At 41.3% G+C, this 14,985-nt stretch overlaps 1 protein-coding gene across 1 annotated transcript in view; it reads right to left on the bottom strand.

The window, feature by feature from the left end:
- Positions 1–3,087, bottom strand: part of LOC134080225 (hexokinase-2-like) — a 9,407-nt gene extending 6,320 nt beyond the window's left edge. The window contains exons 1-3 of the mRNA XM_062536537.1: positions 2,974–3,087; positions 2,548–2,710; positions 779–921 (exon numbers count right to left, since the gene is read on the bottom strand). Coding sequence (XP_062392521.1) covers positions 779–921; positions 2,548–2,710; positions 2,974–3,006 — 339 coding nt within the window. The 5' untranslated portion in view covers positions 3,007–3,087. The remainder of the gene's footprint in view (positions 1–778; positions 922–2,547; positions 2,711–2,973) is intronic.
- Between the last annotated feature and the right edge of the window lie 11,898 nt (positions 3,088–14,985).

Genomic DNA, 14,985 nt, shown 5'->3' with positions numbered 1-14,985 from the left:
AACATACTTCTCATAACTCCCAGCTCTCCATGGTTAATCTGGTGCTGTGCTTCTCATGCACTTAGCATTGTCACCAATCAGAAGTTGCCAGACTCTGCAAAATGTGGAATATTTAACTGAGGCTTGACTTGCAAAAAATATATAACAAATCAAATGGTAATATCTGTCAGGGGAGGGGGGAAAATCACAATTACCGGTACATATTTCCCCAGAAACACGTGCGAGGGCTTTTTATGATGAAGCAGTAATGTTAGCCTTGTGTGCCTCTGTTTGCCCCTGTGAGATGGGTTGTGTGTGTGTGTGTGTGTGTGTGTGTGTGTGTGTGTGTGTGTGTGACATAGAGAGAGAGCGAGAGATGGTAGGTGGTGTGTGTGTGTGTGTGTGTGTGAAGGTAGGTGATATGTGTGTGTGTGTGTGTGTGTGTGTGTGTGTGTGTGTGCGCGTAAGTGAGTGATAGTGTGTGGGGTGTGGAGGGGGACTTGCTAGCGCAGCTCTGCTGAAGCCTGCCCTCCTCTCCTCTGATGATGCAGTGATTTTCTTGTGCATTTGCTGCCGCCTCTCTGGGGATGCTGCTGCTGTCTGGGTGTGCAGGCAGGGGCCCCGGCGGCGCGCGCTGCCAGCTCTGGACATGAGGTGTTTGGGACGGGCTGTCAGGGACCTACTCATCCCTGCAGAGCACTTGACGGGGGATTTGCATAACCTTGCTCCTCCGTCCAAATGCTCCTGCCCCCCCCCCCCATCCCCCACACACCCAACCTCAACCCACACACACACACACCTCCTCTCCAGACCCTCTCTTCTTTTCTTCAGGTATTTCTTCTTCGTTTTCCTTATTCACTGTCGGCACTCCATCTTTCACTTGCACCAGCATGATACGTAAATTGGTCCCTCCCACATCCAAAGACAGGAAATCACCATTCTCTGTGAAAACAGATAACATACAGTATATGACGCAGCAAAGCATAACATGTTCAAAATACACTGACATCTTACATTTCTCTTCATTATTTCTTATTTTTCTGGTAAGAGATTTTTCCCGTGTTATTTTGGTTACAGAAGTGTTCAGAACTAGATGTACGGCAAATCCAGTGTTTCCCACACATAGACTAATTTGTGGCGGTGCGCCACAGATTCAGCACCGGCTGCCACATATTGAGTTTCGTTATTCTTTTTTTTTTTTTTTTTTTTTTTAACGCTATTGAAAAACACGCAGTATTCCTTAAACTGAATTTCCTTTCCCTGCTCTCCCTCTCTGTCAATCACGCATCTGTCTCTCCTACACACAAACACACGCACACACACAGTCCCTCCCTTCCATGCACACCGCGTCTGTCTCCGTGAAAACCAACGATATCATCCCTGGAAGCGTGGTCGCAGCCGTCGCACAGATGCACATGGCGCTGCTCGGGTGAAGCATAAAGTTCTTCCGCAACCTTTGTAGACTATGCGTGCAACTTTTCCAAACAGTAGAAGTAAACTCATTCTCCTTGGCCCGCTCTCGTGCGCGCTCAATGGACACCCGTCCTCGACATGCACATTTAATGTACATAAAACATTCACAATCGTGAACGCAATGACGCACAGAAGACGACTAAATTACTGTTAGATCCGTTTAGCATCATTAGTAGGCTGTGCTGCAGACATTTGATTAAAACTCTTGCATTCAAGTTGACTGACCATCTCAATACCAATGTTTTTCAACTCCAACACTTAAAGGGGCCTGTCCCAAGGAGAAAAAGTATTAGCTTATCTGTCCTGAACAGAAACTGAACAGTCCAACCAGTAGAGTAAGATAAACCTAGCCTGCTACTTTGTTTACAATATTTTGAGGCTTCAACCAGACAGCTGAATTTAAGAGGTGGAGTCATAATATGAATAGTAGGCCTAGGCCATAATCTGCATAAAGATTGCTGTTATGAATATCAGAAATGTCAGGAGGCCTATATAGAATGTAGGCCTATAATAGAGTAATTATTCACAATTACATAATGTGTGTGTTTCAAATAAAGAAAAGCTTTACATCTTGTTAAAAAATCATTCACATTATATGACAGGAGAGCAATAAAAAGGCGATGCAATGAAAAATATGGGTGCACCTACACTTTGTGCCGGTACACCCCCGTAATTTCACTGAGACAATAACTAAAAGACCATTGGCCTAGTCTGCAATAATAAAAAACGCTGGTCATAGAATTTCATCTTAGAGTCGTAATGCTAACGTTTTCTTCTATTAAACATTAGTGTTGTGACACTAAGTATATCTGAATGCCTATACCAGCACCTACCTGTATAACAAAATGACGTTGACATTGATGAATATTTCATGTAAATTGACTTCAACAATTAATTGGAATTAGTTGATTACTTGAAATTGAGTAGCCACAGTATGAATCAATTTTGTTAACCGAAAGAGAAATATTGGTCTAATTGACATTTCATTCATGTGCAATCGATGTAGGCCAACACAATAAAATCAGTAAAAAGTTTTTTTTTCAGTGTTCAAAGATGCGAAGTTAGGTTATAGCGTCTCAAAATAATCACCTGTACCATCAGGAGGTTGTCCAACTAAGGCAGGCAACATCTTCACTGGGGTTGAGGCAGTTGAATTTGTTGTATTGGCCAGCCCTAACAGCATGTCTTTCAATAGTCGTGTTGACACACTTTCCAGTTTCCCTGGTGTGAGCCGAAAGGGTTGTAGGAATTCCTCAACCTGAATTGAATAATATAGTAAAATTAAAGCTAGCCTATACGACATTGCAGTCACATAAGTTATATATAATAAATAAATATCCTTTGAACGTACATCATCGAAAAATTAATTAACTTAGCTATATCTATCATATTAACCAGCCAAAATGGGGGAAGGTTACGGTTCACTGAACTTTGCCTAGGCCAATTAATTATGACACACTCAATGAAGCAACTCAACTGAGAGAGATACAATGTAAAAGAAAAAGTAAATCCATGGTTTACCTTTCTCATTTTATCACTTGAGATGTTAACCATGACGTCCAAAGTCTTCCAAATATCAAAATGACTCTTTATACGTTCCTTCTCGTTCTCTACACTAGAGCAGCAACTGACAGCCACAAGCAATGTTGGAGTGAGTCAGTGGTTCTTAAACTGGGTGTTGCCAAAAAGATGGGAGGTGTCACAAAATGCAACAAGCCTTTGGGGCTGCTGACACTGGATGGGCAATATTGCCAGTCAGGGTTCCAGGGTTCATAAAGGGGTGTGTGGGGGTGGGATTGTTTTGTAGGGCTTTGGATGGTGGTTATTATACTCTTGTTAAGTACTTGTCACGAAAACACTGAGTAACAATATGAATTATAATAATTTTCTGAGGGTTTATTTAGCTGGGGTCAAATTGAAAAAGAAAATGTAGGCTATATGCCTGAGGTGGGCAAATATGATACCCTGGCATAGACCCCGAAGCCATTTGTTTTGAGAATAACGGCTGGCTGATGAAGTTATTGGCTGGCTAGCCGGCTCAGCCAAAACCTAAATGGCTGCTGCAGCCGCCAAATTTTTAATGGCTGATAATGGCTTAAGTTGCCTCTTCATGCCTACAGATGCCTATGTTGTACTAGATCTCAATACACAATGTTATTATATCATTTTAACAAAGCTCTGCACATTTCACTTCAATGTAGACTGAAGCATGCATTGTGAACTAGCGCAGCAATTTCTGGAGATGGTGAAATGCTGCAGTCGCAGTAATATCGTATGGTGTAAATCTGTCCGCTCCAAAATACGTTTCATATCATCAATCTTTGGTTTTGATGTTTGTGCAACCGGGCCCTGAAGATTTTCAAGTCCGAGTAGAACTTCGTAGGAATTAGGAAAGTATATGAAAAGCGAGATCAAAATAAGGCTACCGTTGGCTTCTTTCCCCCATTTCATCTCAGCGCGAGAAAGCAAAAGCATTGCAGAGAACGTGGACTTTTAATTGGCCGTCAACTCACTGAGTCCTGTGCAACGAGCACAAGACTGATGTGGTGAATAGGCTACAGTGGGAAAACCTTGTGTATCGTTTATTTTTCGTACCCTCTATGTGATATAATTGTTTTTAGATGCAACAAGTCCAAGTCTAAGTTTGGCTCAGCCAAAGTTTATCAGATGGCGGCTCAATTTGGCTTACAAAAATTATTGGCTGGCGGCGGCTGAAATTCTAAATGGCGCAAATGGCGGCGCGTGGCGGCGGCTTCGGGGTCTACCCTGGCAAGCCAAACTATACAGAAATGTATAGTCTGGGGTCGGACCATTCACAGAGCTGAAGCCTGTGGGTGGGATGAACAGTTGTTTTTCAAACTGCCTCTGCACGCAATAGGCCAGCATTTGTGACCAATCATAGCCGGTCGGCAAAACAGCAAATACATCCTTTTTAAAAACGAATGACTTGAGTGCTTCTTTCTGCTCAAACTTCAAAGAAAAGCCCAAGTCTAAACTCTTCCAAAGCCGATTCAAACGAGCGCGCTTCGTTAGCCATCTTTTGTTTTTCTCTATGGATGTTGAACACGGTCTCACACCCAACTCGTCGAACGAGGACGCATGGTCCAGCCCCCTGGTGTCAATATCGGAAGCCGAAGGTGGGCTAAGGCGGGCTCAAGGACTCCGTACACAGATAGAGCGTTCTGATTGGCTAGGCTGCCTGGAGCCTAGCGCAGGGTTGGCCTCAACGGTGCGACCCTAGACCATCCCGCTAGGCAAAAATATTTTTGCCCGCTAGGGTGCGTCTAGATTTCTAGGCTACAAATATGATTCTTTTGGAGGGTGATTATGTCTTTAATGCTATGGATGAAGTGAAAAGAAGTTTATTTTTAGTTTTGATTAAACAATTACAGTGGAAACGGCACCCATTTCAAATAAGCCTATAGGCAACTGTTGATTTTTCATCAATATATATGCTTTCTATAACATATTCAAGTTCAAGTTCAAGTAGGCCTACTGTAGTTTATTGTCTCATTAGGAAGTATAAGTCATGCAATTCTTGTGCTCAAGAACCAGGTCAACTGTAAAGAATAAATTAAAAGTAGAACCTAAAAAGATATATTGAGAGTGTGTGTGTGTGTGTGTGTGTGTGTGTGTGTGTGTGTGTGTGTGTTCATCCACCACCATAATATTGTGTCCAAAATTGGTGTTTAACAAGCATGCCAGAGCTTTTCCATCTCTTAGCGCTATCACTATTTGTTGATATCACTTATCTGGTGATGTTTAGAGGGCTAAACAGAAAGAGAAAGGCTGGACAAATGTGAAATGATGATGTGGTGATGTGGTTAAAAAACCAGTAGGCCCACGGCTGACTTCAGCAGAAATGTAAATTCAATAGGGATGTACATATTGTGTTTGTTCAAGTATAGGGTTATAATGTGGACTAGACACACTTTAAGCTTTGCATCTGTGACCAGGTGTTTCAGATCGCTAAAATAGGCCTTAGTGTTGAATTGAAGTACACCAGACTTCAATTGCAATAACACTAGATGAAGAAAGGAGTGTGCACAGTCGGCGAACTGTACTGTAGAACCTACAGCAAACTATAGAAAATGTCACGTAGGTCTATAGGCTATGCTTCTGCTCCCACCCACAATCACATATAGTTATTGCTTTCACATAGCTTAGCTTACCTGAAAGATGTCACGTTTTGTTCTCAGAAACTGTTCACATGCGTCAAAGTAAGGGGAACTGTCGACGTTACAGTTTTTTCCAATCGTTTACACACAATTTTGAAAACGGGGCTCTTTTTGTCTAAACACATCACACAATTAACCAAACACAACACCTAATCAGCAGAACATAACAGATTGTTAGCAAAATGAAATATTTCTGTCAAAACAATAAACACATTGATAAAACCTTATACTGTTCTCATATCACTAACACATTCTTTGAATGATTCCACACTGTCGCTATCTTATACACACCAACACAATAAATTCAAAACACATCTGTAAAAACCCTCTTCCAATGGATGTTATTCAGACATATTGTTTGAGAGCAATAGGACAATTTATGACAAAAATATTTTGATGAACCCTCATCAAGCAATGCACAAAACTGATGCTGCAGACAATATTCTTTCTTTCACTATACCATATGTTCAGTTACAGTGACAAGTCAATCAACAGAAAATGGCAAAATTATAGTTCTTACTACTGTAAAGTGTAGAAAAAGAAAACATTGTGTCACAAATAAAAAGTACTGTACACTTACAGTCACTGAAGAAAAACTAAAGCAACAATACAAACAAGTAACAACAATACGTAATACTCTAATCATCTCTCCATCTAGCTGGATCAAGCCATAAGAGTTCATCCACATCACAGGCTATGGGTGCCTCTCATTTGGGCTTTTATACATCCTCCCTCGCTCCTCGGGCCTCGATCCTCACTAATCGACATAATGAATAATGGGGCGAAAACAATGAGATAGTCTATCCAGTGTTAGTTATACAGTAGATCAGTGGGAACACCCCTCGAGGATCGAGCATAACACACCTGAGTGCTGCGTTTTCAATTTTGCACATGTGTGCTTACACACCTGGTGGATGTGATTATTCAATTTGTTCATTAGTGTGGTCATTGGCAAGCCAGGGCTTTGTAATGAGAAGGAAGTACCTAACAATCTTTATCTGTGTCTTAGGCTGCGTTTACACTGCCACTTTGAAGTGACCCAAATCCGATTTTTTGCTCTCATGTGGCACGTATCCGATCTGTGCCACGACAGTGTAAACAGAAAAAAAACACATGAATTCCGATCTCCTCAGATCGGATACAGGCCCCTTTCGTATGTGGTTTTAAATCAGATATGGATCGGATTTGTGTGCATGTGTCTACAGTCTAAACAGACAAATCGGATATTCCAGTGCAATGCGTCCCACGCGTCATTAATCTGTGACAATTTTGCGCCTGGTGACGTTAGGTTACAATTCCAAGTGGGCGCGCTGGCGGACTCGGAGCGTGTTAAAAGTTGCCCTATTTGATACTCTGATAGACTATTACGTTTCCGTAGACCATGTATTGAGAATAAAACATTTGTAGCCTACCTAATTATCTACAATCGTAGGCCTATAGCCATCCAAATATGAATGGTCTACTGTAAATAGCCTACAACCCAGGCGCGTAACCGCGGGGGTCGGGACACCCCCAATGTTGGACCCCCTCCCGAAAGAAAAACGCTGCAAAGTACAGATGTTATTGATTACTTAGCTCAATTATATCCTCCTGAGTTACGGCCCCATAACTATAGCTATCGCTGCGCATCGGAGGTCTTTTACATTGTGTTTTAAGAATGTTTCCAGAAACGAAGCCCGTCTCAATAATGCAGCATGGAGCACTTCCTCACCTTGAGTGTCTGAAAGCTAATGTAGGCTCCTCTCTCAGTCCAAATATTTAGTGTACGGCCTTCTTTCATTCTTTTCGAAATAGTTAAGAGGATAGCCTATTGTGGGTGAATACAGTAGTCTACGATAGCCTAAATATAGTCTTATGGCTGTCGCTTTTAAATGTAGGCTTATCACTTGCGAAATCGGACGTGGCACATAGCCTAATTATCTGGTTACCTGGATTTAGCAAGTCCATACACTTTATTCATCCTATTATAGGCTATGCTTTCAAAATTAAATGTGTAACAATTTGCCCCTTATTATAATCTACACACTGTCACGACGCACATAAGGTTACGGGCGGATATGAGCAACCGAAGGCCTCGGTTGACTTAAGATAAACGGGCAGAATGCCTGTTTACAAACTACGTCAAACATGCAACATTATCTAACAAATGAAAAAACACAAATGAAAGATGAATAGGCTACTCACTGTATTTTGTCACAAATTAAGCAATGAGTTCGTTCGTGGCCACCTAGCGCGCAACTTACGCGCTGAGGTGAAGGCCCGACAAATACTAATTAACACAAAGCTTCATAATGCACAAACAAACACCCCCTCAAAGTTCAGTGTCCATACGTCCAAACAATAAACATAAGTAGCCGACAGTCAAAAACGACAACGAGATCTCCCAGACACGAAAAACAATGTTTATCTCACAGTTTGTTGAGTATCGTTCCAACACTGATGCGCAAGGCAATCTCAGCTTTCGTGTTCGTTAGCTGCATGTATTCCAATGAGAAAAATCCACAAGGAAATGGTCACGGCAATGCAGCATACAGGAATCTTCTAACCACGTTACTTTGTTGAGCTGGCTGCATACAGGTAACAATAGCCACAGCGCGCTCTCCCTGCGTCTTCATTTAAACTAAGGGCAAACCCATTCATTGTGCCCAAAACGCGCATCCATCTGTCAGCTGACATAAAATTTACTTAGATGGCATATGAAAAGTCAAGAAGAAGAAACATATTTTCATTTAAGCAACGTTTATGCAACCACGTAAAGGGAAGCATTGGGGGAGTCAGTTGTCCTACAGACTAGCTGTGTGCGTTTTCAGGGAAGAAATGTGTTCTGAACAGCCTATGTGCAGATGTTCTTCCCAGTTCCAAATAGGTTAAGAACAAGACTGAAATACATATTTTCAAAGCGGCATCTTACAGAGGGCCATTAAAACTTCAGCAATAGGTTTTGTTTATCTCTTATGTGACTTATAATTCGCCCCCTTTATTTATTAATATAAAAAAATTGCGCGCGCAACGGAACTCATTCTTGTCCCCCCCAATGCTTAGGTCTACTACGTTCCTACGCGCCTGCCAACCAGAGATATTAAGCAAAAAAGTGCCAAATTCAAGCATCGCGATTTGTAGGCTATTAGCTTATTTTTTAAAACTGCAACTGCAGTTCTGTTTGTTAAACTTTGCTTCGTGAAATTTGAATGTGTAGACTTCAATCACATGTCGTTCATTTCGTCAGTCCCTCGATCTGTTTCAAGTTAAGCCTACCTTACATTGCCAGACTTTGCAAAGATTTGGAAAAGATTTTTGAAAAACTACAGTCTCAGACCCTCTCACATCTAGAGACAATTCATTGAGTTTTTAGTCACAGGCCAGTCTCAGATTAGGATTTTGCAAAGACTGTGGGTCACTATTTACAAGACTGCTGCTAGATTCCTTCAAATTATTTCCATCGTGCAATAGGCTACACGTCATCATTCACAGGAAATCACATGATAGCCTACTCATATCAAAGTATTTTTTTCGCGTTTCTGCAGCATTGTTTGATGTGTGACATCACTAACAGATATAGAGTTGTTCTGTCACGTAGAACAGCCGACTAATAAATTATAAGACATGAAATAACAAATAATCATAAAGGCTACAGCTGTCGCCTATTTTGCCCCTTCCTGTTTCATGTTCGCGCAAGGTTACTATTGGTTTTTAATGTTCACGTCACTATTTGCATGAGCCACGACTGAAAAGACTTCCGATAATATCAAACATGTTTGATATTGTCGTAACGGCAAAACTAGAAAAAGACTGCCTCCGACGGACTTAAAACAGCTAAGATTGGCACCTTACACTAAACGATTTAGATGACGGGAGCGCGCTGCGATTTCAGTACAACTCCCAAGATTTCCGCCCGATTGTGGAAATTTAGTCGCCGACTGTTAAAACAGACCAAAATCGTGCAATGTAAGCCAGCCTTTAACATGAGTGCCATTTGATTTATATAGTCACAGCAAATGCAATTAAATGAAAATAAAAAACATGACCTAGACCTGTGCGGGTTAGTTGCATAGACAGTAAAAGAGTTAGTTGTAACACCCGTCACTGGCAAAATTAACTGATTTTATCGCGCATGTTGCGAGCAATTATGATTGCGAGTTATGGATTATTTTTATGTGCCGCGATCACACCCAATGAAAGTTAACACAGCAACTTCAAATATCAGTGTTGGACCAATTGCTTCAGACATGTAAGAAATAAGCAGTTCATCAACTATATTAACAGGTTTTATCAAGTCGATAGGACCAAAATAAGCCTATTTAAAGGTTATTATGGAAGCATATGAGTTCCATAATTCAAATGAGAATGCATTCTGCAATATGCAATTCTAAAATACATTACATTAGGCAATTGCTAATTCATTATGCAATTTAATATTACAATTTGCAATACTTTCTTTCAAACTGCATTTTAATATACAAAGTGACAATGCAATCATCAAATCAATTTGATTTATTTTGGTTAAACATTTGAATAAACATGGATTGAATTGCATTCCATTTTGCCATGGTACTTTAGTCTCAAAATTCAAATGGCAATTCATTTTGCATTTCAATTTTCAATATTCAGTTTCATCTTTTAATTGTCAATTACTTTTGCAATGTAATGTTCAAAATTCAATGTAGAATTGAATTATTTTTTAATTTTTTAATTTATTTGATTTTTTTTTTTAAATGTTTTTTAAAAAAATATTGAAAACATTTTGAATATTTTTTGGCAAAAAGTTTTGCCCGGTTTGCAGAAATAGCGCCCCCGTTATTGCATAGCACTTTGTCACGCTCTTTGTGTCTCAAAATTCAAATGGCAATGGCAAACGCGATTCCAAAACACTTTGCAATCTGTCAGTCTCCCATCACCCATGGCGGGAACTACGTCGCGTCCGTGTTTATCTCGCATTGGTCAGTCTTCTCTTTAAGGCGGGTCTTGGGCAGGGCGGCTGACGGCCTCCAGGTAGAGAAGATAACGTAAAAGAGAAATTGTCGCTGACACAGTAGCCTACTGTTGGAGGTGATGGGCAAGAACAGTCGCTCAGCTACTGAGGGAGGCAGGCGTGTGTGTGTGCGCGTGCGGAGACCTTGATCCGACCGTACGCCACCCCCTCCAGGAGCGTGTATCAGGGTGAAGCGTGAAAAATAGCACACAGGTAGCCAGGGGAGCTGATCGAGGGAGCTGGCAGCCCAGGGCCCTGGAGCTCATATCTGGGTGCAGCGTTTGCTCCTCTCAGCCCGGAGGACTGCTCCAGATTAACGACCATAGACAGTAAGATAGGCTACTGACAGGGCTAACACAGGGCTACTAACAGGGCAGGGCTGTTAATGACAGGGCAACATCGTTTCATTCACACTCAGGCACTCCTGGTCTGACCACGACCGTCCAGCTGCAGCCTGCACTGTCAGAAAGGAAGCCACGTCCTGAGATATCGATGGCTTTGCCCCAAACGAGGAACGTGCATCGTTCTTTTCACAAATACACCATATTTGTAAGCAAATAAAGTGGTTTACTTAAGATTACTCAGCGTTTTATCAACGTTTGGTCCGCGAAAATATTCTCGCTGCACCGGTAGGGAACCCGCCGTCATGTCATCCGGCACAAGCTTCCTTGGTACACTGCTGTCATAAGCATTACGGTTCCCCATTGACTCCCATTGATTCTGACAGTCAGAATCAATGGGAGTCAATGGGGAACCGTAATCCTTATGACAGCAGTGTACCAAGGAAGCGTGTGCCGGATGACATGACGGCGGTGGTAGGGAATCGGTTGCGAGACTCGGTGAGACGTGATCATCCCACTGGATTGTTGTTTGTACAAACATTCAACATCCAAAACTATAACTGAAAAACGTCAACATTGACGAATGTAATACATTTGTGCTACGTTATAAAAATAAAACGTAGACACCTTGATGCACTTGCTAATTTGTGCTACATTCTTATCAACGATCAGTGAAAAACTACTTCCTCGTTTGGGGCAAAGCCATCGATATCTCAGCAAGTGACTACGCTTGCTTTCCGGTTCTGACCAAACGTTGATAAAACGCTGAGTAATCTTAAGTAAACCACTTTATTTGCTTACAAATATGGTGTATTTGTGAAAAGAACGATGCACGTTCCTCGTTTGGGGCAAAGCCATCGATATCTCAGGACGTGGCTACGCTTCCTTTCTGACAGTGCAGGCTGCAGCTGGACGGTCGTGGTCAGACCAGGAGTGCCTGAGTGTGAATGAAACGATGTTGCCCTGTCATTAACAGCCCTGCCCTGTTAGTAGCCCTGTGTTAGCCCTGTCAGTAGCCTATCTTACTGTCTATGGTCGTTAATCTGGAGCAGTCCTCCGGGCTGAGAGGAGCAAACGCTGCACCCAGATATGAGCTCCAGGGCCCTGGGCTGCCAGCTCCCTCGATCAGCTCCCCTGGCTACCTGTGTGCTATTTTTCACGCTTCACCCTGATACACGCTCCTGGAGGGGGTGGCGTACGGTCGGATCAAGGTCTCCGCACGCGCACACACACACGCCTGCCTCCCTCAGTAGCTGAGCGACTGTTCTTGCCCATCACCTCCAACAGTAGGCTACTGTGTCAGCGACAATTTCTCTTTTACGTTATCTTCTCTACCTGGAGGCCGTCAGCCGCCCTGCCCAAGACCCGCCTTAAAGAGAAGACTGACCAATGCGAGATAAACACGGACGCGACGTAGTTCCCGCCATGGGTGATGGGAGACTGACAGATTGCAAAGTGTTTTGGAATCGCGTTTGCCATTGCCATTTGAATTTTGAGACACAAAGAGCGTGACAAAGTGCTATGCAATAACGGGGGCGCTATTTCTGCAAACCGGGCAAAACTTTTTGCCAAAAAATATTCAAAATGTTTTCAATATTTTTTTAAAAAACATTTTAAAAAAAAAATCAAATAAATTAAAAAATTAAAAAATAATTCAATTCTACATTTAATTTTGAACATTACATTGCAAAAGTAATTGACAATTAAAAGATGAAACTGAATATTGAAAATTGAAATGCAAAATGAATTGCCATTTGAATTTTGAGACTAAAGTACCATGGCAAAATGGAATGCAATTCAATCCATGTTTATTCAAATTTTTAACCAAAATAAATCAAATTGATTTGATGATTGCATTGTCACTTTGTATATTAAAATGCAGTTTGAAAGAAAGTATTGCAAATTGTAATATTAAATTGCATAATGAATTAGCAATTGCCTAATGTAATGTCTTTTAGAATTGCATATTGCAGAATGCATTCTCATTTGAATTATGGAACTCATATGCTTCCATAGGTTATTGTGAGCTAGCATAATACCGTATGGTTTGCAATGGCTAATCACTCATACAACTAGCTTTTAACAGTCATACATTTGGACCTTTTTTTGTTGATTATATATGAAAACAGATGTTCTTTGTTTAAGCCAGCAGTGTTTTGTGTTAAAATATGTTATAGGATTCACGATTTTAGCACTGTTACAACCATGACGCTATAGGCTACTGTTACAACTGTAGCCTACCGCACTTTTTAATGGCTGCGTAGGTTGGAACAAAGGTACATGTCACTGTTAAGTTAAGTTATTAACAAACTGCAACATATTTGTTACATTCTGTTTCAACTTTCATGGAGTAGAGATGTATGACTCTGTTCTGGTCAAGTTTCACTGCTCTCAAGGCTATCGTCTTTGTGTAAAGCTAGTTTGAACTGAGAAAATAAAAAAGTGTTACGATTGTGCTGGTTCTACAAGAAACTTTTAGCCCATGCGCATGCGGGCCATTTCAAGTGTCTGGCAAATGTAAACACTCATGATCGGATTTGGGTCACTGGCGAAAGTAGATGTAAACATGCAATCAAAAAAATCGGATATGAGCACAAAATCGGAATTGAGCATATCCGATCTGCAGTCTAAACGCAGCCTAAGGTTTTACAATGTGTTTTTTACGTTTTGACATTCACTGTGTGTTTCACTATTGTCACTTTTTCAAAACTGTATGTTTTGCAAAAAGTGTAAAGCTGAATTTGTGCTTAATGTTGTACTGAGTGCGCAGGTGTTTTGCTTCTTAAGTGTTAAGTATTGTTAACTGTCTGTTAACCTTCATTTTAGTGTGTATACGATTGGAAAAAACTGTAATAGCTGTTCAATGTCCTAATTTGGCTGTCAGGAGACATTCTACGCCACGGTTTACACTTACATGTAAAAACAAAAATAGAAAAACGTTGACATGTTAGCGTCCCTACCACACAGAGACATAATTATAAGAGTTATGTTTGTTGCCAAGTAGCCTATGAACATATATTAAAAGTCCGATTATCTGTCATGCATGTTCTCAGATGTTCTTGAGATGGTGCTGTCAGTGCAATCGTGTTTTGAGGTGTCACTGAAGAAGACGTGAAGATGAAGAGGTCGAGTTAGAGAGTGAGGAAATGTGTGGGGTTAAGAAACATACACAGCACAGGCTAAACCATGGTCCTTATCTGCTCTTAACTTATAGGGCTAATAAAAGATAGCCTAATCTTCGGCAAAGAGAATCAGAAACTGTTGCCAACCAGGGGTGCGTTTCTAGAAGAGTTAGCAACAGCGTTGTTTAACCACCGTGGTGCGACGCAACTTGCGATCAAACAACGACAGTGTTACATCTGTTTCCAGAAAGCATCGTACTTGTGTCGCAATTCGCTACCTCCGGTGTTCGAACACCGTTGTTCCAACAACGTTGTTGAGGACGCAGCGGCACATTTCATTGGTGGAAAAAGTGTCAACGTATAATACCCCACCCACTAGAAGTTCTCTGTCACTGGATGCCTATCACTTGTCTTTTATAGATTCTCCTTTCCTTCCTCGATCCTCGTCCTCACTGAATGATGGGGCGGCAACAATGGGATAGAGGACCGATGATCGAGGAGGGATGTTGAGAGGCACCCACTATGTGTCGACGTGTCTAATTTAAACCCAAAGTGATTCATGCTGGCATTATCATTGCTATCAGGAAAAAACGTAAACCTATGCAAGCACATGGAACAGTTTGCTTAAGCTGTCCAATATATGTACTTATTTGTGTGAAATATCTAAAAAAATATCTGTACAAAATATATATGGCCTAGACTAATTACAAATTATCACAATACTAAATCGGTGTCTGGTGGTTCAGCTGTTGCATGTCAGTACATTGCGCGCGCGGCCCAAGTTCGCATCTTACCTCTCCATGTCACTTTTGAGTAAGAGCAGGCATACCACACACACAACATAGGTTAGACCCTAAATATATTTAATTGCTTTACATCGAGTGGCCAGGAACACGACATCAGTTTAATAGTTCCAAGACATC

The sequence above is a fragment of the Sardina pilchardus genome, chromosome 5 (genome assembly GCF_963854185.1).
Source record: "Sardina pilchardus chromosome 5, fSarPil1.1, whole genome shotgun sequence".
NCBI classification, from domain to species: domain Eukaryota; kingdom Metazoa; phylum Chordata; class Actinopteri; order Clupeiformes; family Clupeidae; genus Sardina; species Sardina pilchardus.
This window is presented reverse-complemented; position numbering and strand designations above follow the sequence as displayed.